The sequence below is a fragment of the Lathyrus oleraceus genome, chromosome 7 (assembly GCF_024323335.1).
Source record: "Lathyrus oleraceus cultivar Zhongwan6 chromosome 7, CAAS_Psat_ZW6_1.0, whole genome shotgun sequence".
Lineage (NCBI taxonomy): Eukaryota > Viridiplantae > Streptophyta > Magnoliopsida > Fabales > Fabaceae > Lathyrus > Lathyrus oleraceus.
Window position 1 is genome coordinate 69677288 of NC_066585.1, and position 14044 is coordinate 69691331.

The 14044-nt window shown below is 40.4% G+C and overlaps 1 protein-coding gene across 1 annotated transcript; it reads right to left on the reverse strand.

The window, feature by feature from the left end:
* Positions 1–11276: 11276 nt before the first annotated feature.
* LOC127102088 (ATP synthase subunit alpha, chloroplastic-like) lies at positions 11277–12139 on the reverse strand. The gene has a single exon (XM_051039507.1). It carries the CDS (start codon positions 11790–11792, stop codon positions 11277–11279), a length of 516 nt encoding a protein of 171 aa, XP_050895464.1. The 5' UTR covers positions 11793–12139.
* Between the last annotated feature and the right edge of the window lie 1905 nt (positions 12140–14044).

Here is a 14044-nt window from a genome sequence, read left to right on the forward strand (position 1 = left end):
CCATTTACCGATGTCTGCTGGGAAAACAAACTTTGAAAAGCGAAACCATTTACCGATGGTTAAAACTTGATATTTACCGATATCAACTTCAGCAAGACCATTTACCGATGGCTGCTGGGAAAACAACTTGAGAAAAACAGAACCATTTACCGATGGTTAAAAACTTGATATTTACCGATATCAACTTCAGCACGACCATTTACCGATGGTTGCTGGGAAATAATTTGATGTAGAAAGGAAGCAAGACCATTTACCGATGGTGGCTTCAAAGCAACTTGATATTTACCGATATCAAGGCCATTTACCGATGGCTGCTGCAACTAGGAATTCGATATTTACCGATATCGAAGAAAACTGGGCCATTTACCGATGGCATCTCTGCTTGGAGAGGAACAAAATCTTTGTGGTAGAACCAGATAAGACGTTTACCGACGACTTCTGGGGATTTTGATTTTATTAACAAGAGAACAAAGAATGACCAGACATTTACCGATGACTGGGATGAGACTCGATGTTTACCGACATCGAAAGATGATGTTTACCGACATCAAAAGAATGACCAGACATTTACCGATGACTGGGAATGAGAAATTTATTGGGGAGAGACAAACAAATATTCGCAACCGGAAACCAGGTAGGACATTTACCGATGACTCTACTGGGGTTTTCTAGCTGGGGAGTTATCAGACATTTACCGATGACTGAGGGAAAGACTCGATGTTTACCGACACCGAAACAATGGTGTTTACCGACACCAAAAATGACCAGACATTTACCGATGACTGGGTGAGACTCGATGTTTACCGACACCGAAGCAATGGTGTTTACCGACACCAAATAAAGAAAAACACGCGCGGATGCTGATATGACACTTACTGGTATCTGAGATATGCCAAGGCAAGACTGATCACTCGCTGGGTATCTTACTGAGGAGAAACAATCTTTCTGTCACCATCGGGTGAGAAAATAAACCTCTGTGGGGATATTAATTCTGAATGCTGTCGAAGCAACTGTAACAGACGTGCTGTGCTGGTGTTGAATAAAGACGAACCGCCTCTGCCGGGGATACAGTCTGATGGGGTTCCGAACACATGAATGCATATGTTTGAATTTTTCTATGGCGCAATGCTCCATATGGAATGGAAATGCTACGCAGTTTTGAGGATGCGATGATTACTATATGCAAGATGCAAAATGATAAAAACTCCGCTGGGGAATACACAGGACGACTGTGCTGAGAAATCTTCAATACAATTCCGCTGGGGGAAAACAAGGCGACTGCCGGGGAACCAACAATACAAATCCACTAGGGGGGAACAAGGCAACTCGCTGGGGAGTAAGCAAACCACTTGCTACAGACAAAAGTACAATTGCTGAGGATATCCCAATCAATCCACAAAGATTTCGCCTGTGAAATAAATGCTCTGCTGGGGAAGATAAACCAGGTAACTTTCTGGGGATAAGGCTCAAACAAACCTCAAATACGGTAAACTCTGCTTTGGGAAATAACTGTTATTCTGTCGGGGACGACCCACAATATTCACAAGTAGAAACAACTCAACTGGGGATGCAGGTATCGACCTGCTATGGAAACTCGTCCAATCCACTGGTGGGATGAACTCTGCTGGAGAAATATTTCGTGAAACCCGTTCCACTCGGGGATCAAGGTCACGACAGCGAGCAAACAGGAAGGAACACCAAGGATACCGGGTTGTAGGTATGAAACGGGTGACCGACCAAAGCGTGAATTGGTTTGTTTTCCAAAACACTCAACATCCTGAAGAGGGCTAGAAAAGCAGTCTTTGTTAAATGATGGACATCCGATTCCATAGGGAATACGAACCTTACTCTGCTGGAGAAAACAATCAAAAGATTGACCAAAGAGTGCATGAGATATATTATCTATAGCCGTCAAAACGTAGATAATACACTCGCATGGAAGATTATCCATAACCGGGTTGCAGGTTGTTAAATGGATAAACGACCGAAAAGAAAGGCATCAGGGTACCAGGCTAAATATGCAAAAGATGACCAATCAAAAGAGGATAAAGTTGCTAACTCGGAGCAAATATCCAAAAAGAAGGGGAAGACCCAATGGGGACAATACTGCTTGATCAAGGCAAGTATCCAGAGGGGAAAGAATATCAACATCACAGACCGGATACTGATAACTGCAAAGAGGGGATTACATCTACCGGTTTGTAGGCAGAAAACCACGGAAAAGTAACCAGTCATCTATAGGATGAGCACAAAGGGTTAACTCCGACGAGGGGATGAAAGTGGGATTTTACAACTACCAGCTAGTGGGTAGAAAACCACAAAGATAGGACTTACAACTACCGGTTTGTAGGTAGAGGCCACAAATTCCGCTGAGGATGAAATGAACGAGTGCCGGTTAGTGAGCGACTATTCATTTATGCCCCAGGGAAGCACAAGAGACAGTCAACGGGTAGCCAATTTAGGATCGATCCAAAAAGGCAGACTGAAACAAGACTCATCCTAATGAGGAAAGAACTCAATAGGGAGAACCCATCCCGTGTAGGGAGGGAACGGAAATAACCGTCATCCACGAGGATGTATCTCAGTGGGGAAATGGCAGGAAAGGATAGACACTTTCTGCTTAAGGGGTTGGCTCTACATGGAGAGATCAGACACACCCACATCTGCTAGGGGAAAATCTACTGGAGAGATCTGTATCAACAAATAGCAGAAGGTAACAATCAACAGATACCCGGCGACAGCTGCAACATGAGTATCCAAATGCTATGATTATGCATGTATGCATTATGCATGATGAATGTATGATGAATGCTGACAAACAGACATGCTCAACACGCAGGTCCGGGAATCAACCGTCCGGAGAGAAAACCAAAGCCACCAGAGAGCAAAGAAAATCCACTGGGGACTGGGATATCAGGGAACATTTATCCTGCAGGGGAGGAAGGCCACCGGAGGCTTCCGGAGGGATCGTCAGTCACAACCGGAGAACAGAGTTCAACATACAGGCGTATGCGCCACAACAACTCGTGATGAAAATCTGAGATACCGAGAAGCAACCAGATCTCTGATGAGAAATACAAAAGCATTGATAAAGCTCCTTACGCGAACAACTCCACTGGGGGATCTATCTGAGGGAATGCCGGATTACGGGGATGTCGATCCTCCAAATACTGAATCTTCCAAGAAAAGCACCCATGCTGGGGGAAGATGAAGACTGCTCTGCTGGAGAGGCGAAAGTTGAAGTCTTCAGTAAACACTTTGCTAGGGGAGCTGCCCCACAATAATGTCCGAAACAGCAAACTTGCTGGGGATGCCCCACGATAGGGCTCAAACAACACTCTACTGGGGATGCCCCATAATAGAGCTAACAGGGATTTGGAGGAAGAATCTGTACTGCCGGGAACATGAAGATGAATAACTTCAAACGACACTACATCGGGAAACTTCACTGAGGAGAGACCATACGAGGTTCTGCAGGACAAAGATACAGTCATGCTCGAGATACGAACAATTGTCTTACCTGTTGGTAATCATACCACCCCCGGGAGAGCACTGTGGGTCTCCTAAGTATTCTTCCATCATTGTGAATGTTCACTTTGTTTAAGAACAATTTTGTGAAAAATTTGTTTATTTTGAAAACAATGATACTTTATCAATTAAAACATGCAAAACGTTTGTTGAGTTGAAACAAATAAGAGTGCAAATAATTGGGTAAAAGCTCAAATAGATGTAATGGAATGGTAGTCTGCAAAGGGCGAGACTCCATGGATCTGTACAAGTTTGAAATCGATGATATATATTGGAGAGGGCTACATTGAACATAATGACCTTTCCTCTACCATTCTGAATTTTCGATGTATTCAAAGCTTCAGTCGACGACGAATCGAGAATCCCTGACGGATGACAGATATAGAGCACAGTCTTGTCAAGATGCAGTTACTTGCCAAATCCCTAATTTTTGCCTAGATTGCCCCAGTGTGAGGTGCTCAATCTAGCGGGATGCGAATTCTCTCTTTTTTTTCAATGTCTCTAACTTTTGCCTGGATCGCCCTTTCGGGTTTTCAATCCACCGAGACGCTCCTTTTTGCCTAAGTCGCCCTTTGGGGTGTTCGACTTATCGAGCTTTTGCTTTTTTTTTTGTTTTTAGGCGAAGTATTTCTTGACTGCATCTGGAATTCACAGGACGAGTGAACTTCTCCATCCATTGTTGTAAGTGTCGAAACATTGCCTGAAGAGGCTCTCTTATCAACACATGGACTTTCATAGCTTGGAGTTCACTTGCCCCTGGAATCGGGCACGAAAGACAAGACTTTCTTGAGCACAAGGTCCCTCGGAACACACGAGGCTTGATCTTCTTATCGAATGCTTTCTTCACTCTCTGCTGATATAACTTGACCATGACACATGGCAGTTGATCTTTTCGTTCTTTCCGTCGAATTCAGCATTAGTCAACTTGGGACTTTGAGGGTGCTATCTTTCTTTTGTTTTTTTTTTCTTTTGATTTTGCTTTTGATTTTGCTTTATTTTGATTTCTTTTGATTTTGCACCCTCCTCTTTCTTTTTTTCTTTTTTTTCTTTTTTTTCTTTTTTTTTTTGATAATGCCCCAGTTGGCTGTTCTGCTGATTCTCGAGATGCAGCTGAGTGTGATCTTCTTTTCTCGCTCAAGAAGTCGGGAAATCTCGTCAGGAATCCCTTCAACATCATCTTCTTCCGCTTCGAATACAGGGAATTCAAAATTGGGAGATGACGTCCGATCACTATGTTCAATGGGTTTAAGAAACAACCTGCATAATGATTTTGATATGAAAAGCTTTTTGAAAATCAAACAAGACAATCGTTATGCAGATGAAAAGATTGCTTTTATTCTTGTTTTTTTTTTTTTTTTTTTTTTTTTTGTGATCACCAATTTCATGCAAAAAGCGAAAAGGGAAAACAAAAGGAAAAACAAATGTTTAACATGAATTTATTTGAATGAAAATATCATTGCACAAAATGTTGCCAACAATGTCATCACTTCTCCTTTTGGCATGGGAGAAGGGTTTTTAAACAAAGTGATTGTTACTCTGACTTATGAACAACTGTAGGAACGCCCACAGTGACCCAATTGTGACAGACACCACCAGGAATGATGAAATTGTTCAAGTCCTCTGCGTCCTCTTCCAAGATAGCAGCATCCTCTTCTTCAGGTTGATCGTCATGGATGAATCCTCCACTTGCAAACAAACCTTGCTCCTTAAGTGCCCCAGAACAGTAGCCAATGCCAGCCGGGATTGGTTAACCAGGAATAAATCCATCAACAGCACTAAGTCTGGCAAAATCTCCCTCGAGTTCACAATTCTCTTGCTCAGGATGATCCATCAATCTGGCAGAGTCGGCTCTGGTATAATACCGGCAAAGTGCGTCTTCAAAATAAATGAAGATCGCAGGGTCAGACCACAGGACGGGAGACCGGAACAAAACACCCGCTGATGCAAATGATGCATGAAGTGTTTATGCATATGCTTGTTTATTTCAAAGGAACTCGAGGGTTTTATTTGCAAACTTTGAAATATTTAGCATTTTGATCATATATGAGAATATCTCATCAGATATATCAGGTGAAAAAATTTCCCGGTTTTTTCATGTTTTGAATTTTTTTGCAGATAAACTCCTTTGAGTTCCTTGAAAATTTTCTTTTTTTCTGATGATATGGATGCAGATGAATGCATGAATGCATGAATGCAACAAACACACTCAAGGATCAAGCAAAGCACGCCAAACAAAGGTCGTGGGAAAGCTCATTGTATCCCTAATATCAATCATCCATTTTGGTGGATTTAGGTTTTCACCTTATCGACACCCAAGTTCCATTGATATTAACGGTACATGAACCAGCTCAAACATCCTTAATATCAACCAGCCGCTTTGGTGGATTTTAGGTTTTACCCCTGATCCGGGATCCATTGATATTAACAATGTTTGAACGACTCAACCACGAATCATGGGTTTGTTGAGAGTCACGAGCATGGAGTCTCGGTTAAGAACCACCCAAAGGGAGTGTACTAGGGTTTAAACCTGCCAGACATGTTCTATCAGAGGTTCCCATAATCATCGTTCCATCTCTCGAATATTATCGGAGGAACGAATACTCGTATTCCAAGAATATTCTCAAGAGAAACTCTTATGAGTGTAGTATCGCGTAACAATCGTATCAGAACTGACATCTGAACGACCTCCGCACTACGGTCCTAAAAAATAGGCCAAGATGGGTTTGGTAAACTAAGGTCCTTGGCTTCTGCGGCACATGATTGAAAGAATAATGCCTAACCACAAATAACTTGTGTGACATTATTAGTTCAACATGACCTCCACCAAGTGAATGGTCTCGCAAGTCAACTGGCTAAGGAATACTCCACACCAGTCAACAAGACTATGCCATTCTCCTATCCTAGAGTGCACTCGAGTTCGGGTATTGGACCTTTTACCTCAACTGACTCCCACCCCACAAAGAAAAACAGACAACCAGCCAGGCAGAATGAATAATGAATATGAATGCAAACATTAATGCACACAATCAATGCAATCAATAAATGAAATGAACAAATAATGAATGCAATAAATAAATAGAGCACAAAGCAACCAAAACCCTAACCTAGAGAGCGCTAGGAGAGACTCGCTCAGGGAAGATGGACCAGCATAGGTCAACTTCTCTATATCCCCAGCAGAGTCGCCAGCTGTCGCATTACGCGAAAAACCGGCGGGAAACGAAGAACAACAGAGCTGCCACCGTGCGTTATTCATCCCAAAAGAGGGAAAGGAAACGCTCAGAGTAAACCTGGAAAGAACATGGTCTCGCGACCAAAGAGAATGGGATCGGGAGTCGGTTATGCGAAGGGAAGGTATTAGCACCCCTACGCATCCGTAGTACTCTACGGGATCCACGCACAAAAGGAAGGAAAAATGGTTGCTAAACACTGCTCAAACTCACACACACTGGCTGAAAAAAGACAAAAGAAACTGACTGAAACTGACTCGGCAGGATATCGTATCCTGGGCCTACTTAGTCTATCAGGCATAGACATCAGAGTCGAAGTAGTTCGGACTGGGGAAACGACACATGCTCGCTAGGATATCGCATCCTATGCATACGTATCTCCTTGGACGAAGGAGAATCAGAGCATTCGTAGCTCGGCTGACACGCACACAAACAAACACAGGCAAAGGCAAACGTGGAGCCTGAATGCCAATTGCTGGACTTACATCAGCATCCGAACCAAAACACACCCACACTGGAACCCGAATGCCACTCGATGGACTTACATCAGCTTCCAAGCACACAACAACACACACAGAAGGGTGGAAGACAAAAGGTGGAAAAAGAAAAGGGCGCCCGGAGAGATCAGCTCATCTCCTGCCTACGTACCTCATCTGGTATGAGGATCAGGGCGACGTAGTTCCCCTACGCAGGGAAAAAAGGACTAGCCGAACCAGATAACAGAGGGAGACACAACACTAGGGAGACTACGACTCGAGCCTAGATGTTGTCATGCAAAGTCGTCCCTAAGTTAAGGTTTCTAGCTAACTTGCACAGGAAGCAAGCCTATCCTAAACATGACTTGCACAGGAAGCAAGCCACACACACACCAAACTTGCACAGGAAGCAAGGGTCTCGATTGCAACTAGGGCAAGAGAAAGGGGAGGTCTCAATCGCAACGAGGGCGAGAGAAAAAAAAAAGGTCTCAATCGCAACGAGGGCGAGAGAGGAGAATTAGTGTTAGTTGTTAGTCAAACTCGACAAGACATCGCATCTCGTGCCTACGTATCTCATCTGGACATGAGAATCAGAGTTGCCGTAGTTCGGCTAAACTATTCCCGTTGGTTTGTGTTTTTTAAGTGGACAACGTCACTGCGCAATCTACCTGATGCTCGACCTTTGGAGACTTACTCACCTGTAGTAGAAGGAGTTAACGTATCCTTAAGAGGGGATAATGTTTGTTTGTGTTTTAGGAAAGCTCAAGCAAGAAAGGAAGTCCTAGACGAAGGAACCGTGCTACCTTAATTGACATGCAAACGAGACTACGCGGAGTCTAGCAGACCTAGGGGATACAATCACACCACACAAACACATACAGCATGAAATAAACACACCAACAAGGGGGCTCAAACATCAAGGCTAGGTTTTAGTCGAGGGGTCATATCAACCTCAACAAACAAACCTCTGGAATTGGGTAGATGTTGCTCTTAACCTTGCCATTGAGGGGCTAAGGTGAAGCAGATGAAAGGTGAGTGAAGATGAGACTTCACAGCTCTTATCCCTGGCCTGGGAGAGCTCAAGACAAGAATGTGTGGGTTCAGAAAGTGGGAACCCTTCTACACATTTGATACTGACTCAACTGTACAATTGTACAAGATCTTGGGTTTGTATCTGCAATGCATCAACACAGTGGTGTGAGCAAAGCAGATGACACACAGAATAGCAGGGGATAGGTTGCATATCCCTTGGGTTCTGCCAATTGCCTCTTCACTTAGGAGGTCTTTGACTATGTACAGGGACAAGATTTAAACATACACAAACATTGCCTCTTAAGGAGGACTTCAGACAGTTGCCTGGCCAAGTAACAGGCCAGGTCTTCCAGACTACATGAAGAAAAAGGAATTATACCTCAAAGCAAATTGCTAAATAGCAAAGCAAAGCAAGTTCAAAGAACTTAAGCGACTAATGGTACCTGAAATAGTCAAACGAATCAGTACACAATTCAACAGTTTAAATCAGAAGGAGGTAGAAACCAACAATCAAAACAGACAGGCAAATGTGCAAAGCACAAGACTCAAATCATATGAGTCAAACCACCTACAAAACAAAGGTTAGCTCATGATAAACAGATAAACCCAATCAACTTGCAAAAGTTTCTTTGAAGCATTTGTAGCTTAACCTGAAACAACGAACTCAATTATAAGCCACAGGACCACTAGGACAAGCCTAGGGTCAAAAATGAATGAGAAAGCCAAAACAGCAAGCAATATCCAATCACAATCAAATTCAAACATTTAAGAAGCAAACCCAATTGGTTTCAAGTTTATATCATGCATCATCATCATTTCATAGACAAAAGAAGTCAAAGCATGGCAAATGAGGGCTCATAAAAGTCAACAGCAAGACTTAGCTCAAAAGAAAACATAGACAATTCAAAAAATTACCAAATAATTCATGCTCAATCATAATCCACAACATGACATGCATATAAAATTTCAGCTCATTTGGATCATGGGAAGATAGTCAATGAAAATCAGAAAGTCAAAACAATTTCAAGCATGTACAAAGAAGTCAAACAAACATGTATCAACTTCAAAAAATCATAACTCAGTGATAACATATGAGAAATGAATGGGATCAACACCATGGCAAAGCTTAAGATGTCTAGTATGCACATGTAAAATTTCATGATCATCCAATAAAGTATGAGAATTTCACAAAGGAAATGGCAACATGTATCAAACAAGTCAACATTTTGGTCAAACAGGGGAGAAAAATCTCAAACAATTAGGAAATGGCACAATTAATTCCAAGAAAATCACAAGTCAACTAGACATATAAGAGAAGGCTCATGCAAAATTTCACATCAATTGGAGGTCAGGAAGCATGTCAAAAAAAAAATCATGAAATTGCATATCAATGGTGTGACACAAATTGTCACACCCTACTTCAAAAATTCACAACTCAACAACCAGATAAGATAAAATCATAAACTCTACATCAAAACAAACATGAATGAGTGTAGATTAAGCACAAAAAATTTCAGGGTCATTGGATATATCCTCATCATTTCACAATTGAATTGGCAAGATGTACAAAATATGCATACATGAGCAAAACCCTAATGCCATTAAAAATCCAGCCATCCAAAAAATCAGCAAAAATCATGATAAAAAAGTAGACATTCATATGAACATGATGCAAAAATTTTCATGAATTTTGGAATTGAAATGGTGATGTTATGATTTTTGTAAGTTGAGTAATGAAATGGAATAATTATTGAGAAAAAAAAATGAAATAACCATGATTAATTGGAAATAATAGGGCACGGTGGCAATATGGTAAATATGTTGGTCTTTTAATGAAACGGTGAGTATTGTCTCCCAGACGTGTCAAGCAGTAATTCGGCGTGGGCAATGGAACAGTGGAGGTTCAGGCAAAACAAAATGGAACAACAGACCAATCGTGTTTTCTAGATTCAAATGCATTTAGGGTTTTAGCAACAGGGCTTCATCTTCATGTTCATCATCACAAAAACGAGTTTCACCCAGAATTTTACAAATAGCATGGCAATGAAACAGTGTTATTCATGCAATCACAATACAAACAACAGCCAAACGTATTCACGAGTTCAAGAATTTTCTGGGCAGATCCTAGGGTTTCACTACTGTAGCTTCATCTTCATCATTCGAACATGAAAAAATCAAATCGCCCAGAACATTAAATCTAGCATGGCATTCGAATCAGCAAACCTTAAACATCACAAATCCAACAACCAAATGCATAGAAACACACTGAATGACATGAATCGAGTAAAATCAACAATGAACAACAAATTTCATTTCCAGATATTTCACTCAATACTCAACCATTTCATGTGATTTAAGTTGCATTGTAACCAGCAAGGAGTAATCTATCACAAGCATAGCATGGATCAGAGAAAGAAAGTGGTCGAAACCTTACTTGTTTTTGAAGAAAGTTGGGATTCGGTTGCTATTTGGCTAGTATGAGCTCGAACAGATGAAGGTCCTAGCCCCAAATGATGGATTCTTGAAGAAGTTTAGCTCAGCCCACTCAAATCTAGCTTAAATCGAAATTGGCCATTGAAGATGCTTGAAGAAAACAGAACATGAAGATGCTGTTCCAGTCGAGATTCAGGGCTCCAAACAGCTTCCAAATGATGGTCAGATGATGAAACAATGAAGGTGGCTCGTGGTCCTTTGGAGGTTTTAGCAGAAAAAAATGCAAAGTGAGAAAATGGAAATTGAGAGAGAATGAGAGTTTTCTGATGTTGGATGGCTGCTGCTAGCTCTAGGGTTGGAAATGGACAGAAAATATGTATATATACTTCTGTTTTAAGTCTGCTAAGTGAGTGTTAACCATGATTATCACAAATGAACCATTTTGCTAATTGTCCAATTTTGGTTTGAGTGGTGGGGTGTATGGTACTATGCACGAATTTGGGCTTGCAAACATATTTCAAATGACATTTCAGACCTATTCCAAATGGCCAAATGGTTTAAAAATGATTACTTTGAAAAGTCAAAATTCAATAATCAATTCTCGCTGGCCACGCCCTATAGGGATCATAGAATCAATAACAATAAGTCCTGTTTGAAGAGGCTCATACACGGAACGTCTGGAAATAATACCGGGAGCGGGAGATTCAATTAACCGAGATTCCGAAGTTGAAATTTCTCCTCGACCGTCAATAGGTTTAGCTAGGGCATTTACAACACGACCCAAATAACCCTCACTTACTGGTATCTGAGCAATTCTTCCTGTTGCTTTTACGGAACTTCCCTCTTGTATCATCAAACCATCACCCATTAATACAACACCAACATTTTTTGATTCCAAATTCAAAGCAATGCCTACGGTACCCTCTTTAAATTCTACTAATTCACCTGCCATTACGTCATCAAGACCATAAATACGAGCAATGCCATCGCCTACTTGAAGTACGGTACCTGTATTTACAATTTTTACTTCGGTATTATATTGCTCAATACGTTTACGGATAATTTGACTAATTTCATCTGCACGACTGGTTACCATGAATATTTCTAAATTTGATTCTTTTTCGAAGAAAAACAAAAATAAGTCTTCCCTATACTCTCTATTATAGTAGAACAACTAATCAGTTCTATAGTAGAACAACTAATCAGTTATTTTTTGCTTTCATCGACCCAAACATACCAATAGTAGCACCGATCGTACGTAAATGTAACTCGTTGTTTAAGCAACTATTAAGAGTTCCCAGAGCTCCTTGTAATGCTTGTTGAAAAACACTTTGTTGGACTTGATTAATCGCCCTTTGTTGTTCAAAATGAATGGTTTTATTTTTGTCATTTTCGAATTGTTCCAAACTTGTATAAATTGAATTAATTAAATTCAATTTTTCTCGTTCATGAACTATTTGGGTCAATGGATTGGTTAGATCTAAAACTTGAGATAATGGATGTAATCCAAAAAAAGATTCATAAGTGGTTGTTAATGGCGTTGAAGTCACTAAATTCTGAGGAGTCGGTCTCAATTTAGATCTAATTGCTCCACATATAGTTCCTCTAATTATATGTTCTAAACGAACGAGAGCCAATCCAAATTGATCTTGTAAGAGATCTGCTATGGAACGAATACGTTTATTTTTCAAATGATTCATATCGTCAAGTGTACCCATTCCAAATTTCATTCGAATCAAATGATCTGCAGCTGTCAATATATCTCGCGGTAACAAAAATGTATTGAAATTAATTAAGGCAAGTTCAAAAAGGCCATTTTGCATGGTGATGTTTTGGTGCATGAAATTTACATTTTGGAAAGAGGAGGTTAAATGTGGTTTGTAGGAAAAAACCTCACCAATTTTGGCCAAATGGTTTGAGAGATATGGCCTTTTGAAGTTCAAGATTTTGTGAAAATGAATTGATCATATCTTGACAACCATACATGGGAATTGAGAGTTCTTGGACTTTTTGGAAATGGGAAAATAAGATCTTCAACTTTCATGTTGGGAAAAAATTCATTTGAAGCTTGTATCATGATGTAAGTTTGGGATCAAGAAGTTTCCATTTTTGGCAGTTAAAATTACAGGTCCAGTTTCTATTTTTGGAAATTTCTGATTTGGCTTCAAATTCTTCAATGATATTGTTTGCCATGATATATGAGGCCTATTGGGACATGAATAAGCTCTCTCAAACCAAATCCATCCATCAAAACCATAAAATCATCCACAGTTGACCAAGTTTGACTTTCTAGGGTTTCTGACTGATTGTGCATTGACTGATGACCTCTGAGCCTCCAATCTTTGACCTAAACACTTCAAATGGATCCTCAAGTCATGTGAACATGTTGGACCAACCCTAGGGCCTTGGCTCAATGAAAAACTCACTTGCTTGCTTGATTGACTGATCTCCTGATCAGTTTGACCTAATTCTCCTGATGATCTTGCACTTGAGGCAAATGGGACAATGCAATGCTATGCAGTGGACCATGATATGCTATGACCTAATATGAGAATGTATGTAAAATGATAGGTGCAAATTTGAGGTGCTACACCATGTTCATACAAAGTGAAAGATACAAGACACATTGAGGATCTCCTAAGGAGCTTGTTTGGTTATGTTGATTGTTTGAGCTTACTATTATTTTGGTTGCATATTCCAAAGGATGGGAGCTACTTGGATCATCAATATGATCTCAAGAGAGGAACTCCATTTGTGGTCTTATTTCTTATCCCTTATCTCCTATATGATTAGGACTTTAGCCATTCTTCTTCTTCCCTCCACTCTAACCCAAGCCAAAACTTTTGTGCAAACATTAACACTTGTTTTCAAACATTAGAAACCTAAGCCTTATGCTTTTGATTTTCAAAACTTCCTTTCATAACAGTTATTTTGAATTGAACTTTTAAATCAACTTTGACCATATTTTGTAAATACTTTTCATTGGTAAATACCACTCATTCAAATACCTTTTGTGGTTTCAATGGCCACTCTCTTAATCAAAACTTTTTCATAACCTTTAGCCTATAGGTTTGAGTTATCCTTGAGGTAGATGTAATACTCACCTATATCCTTAGTGATGGACAATGAGTCTTCCATGCTTATTATAGGGTTAACCCCTCACTAGCATGTTGAAGCTATCCTCACATGGTGGATTTGTGGTTTTAGGTTGAGTTTTCTCCCTTGGATAACAAAAGACCTTAAGGCTTTTGGACCAATCAATTCACCAACTCATTTTTTGAGATTTTTACCCCGAACTACGAGGTTTTGATCCTAATCTTTTTTAAGATGGTACGTAGGCAATGGGTT

Bases quoted from the DNA above. Each gene is read 5' to 3' on its own strand.
- LOC127102088 (XM_051039507.1), bottom strand. From the start codon at position 11,792: ATGGTAACCAGTCGTGCAGATGAAATTAGTCAAATTATCCGTAAACGT.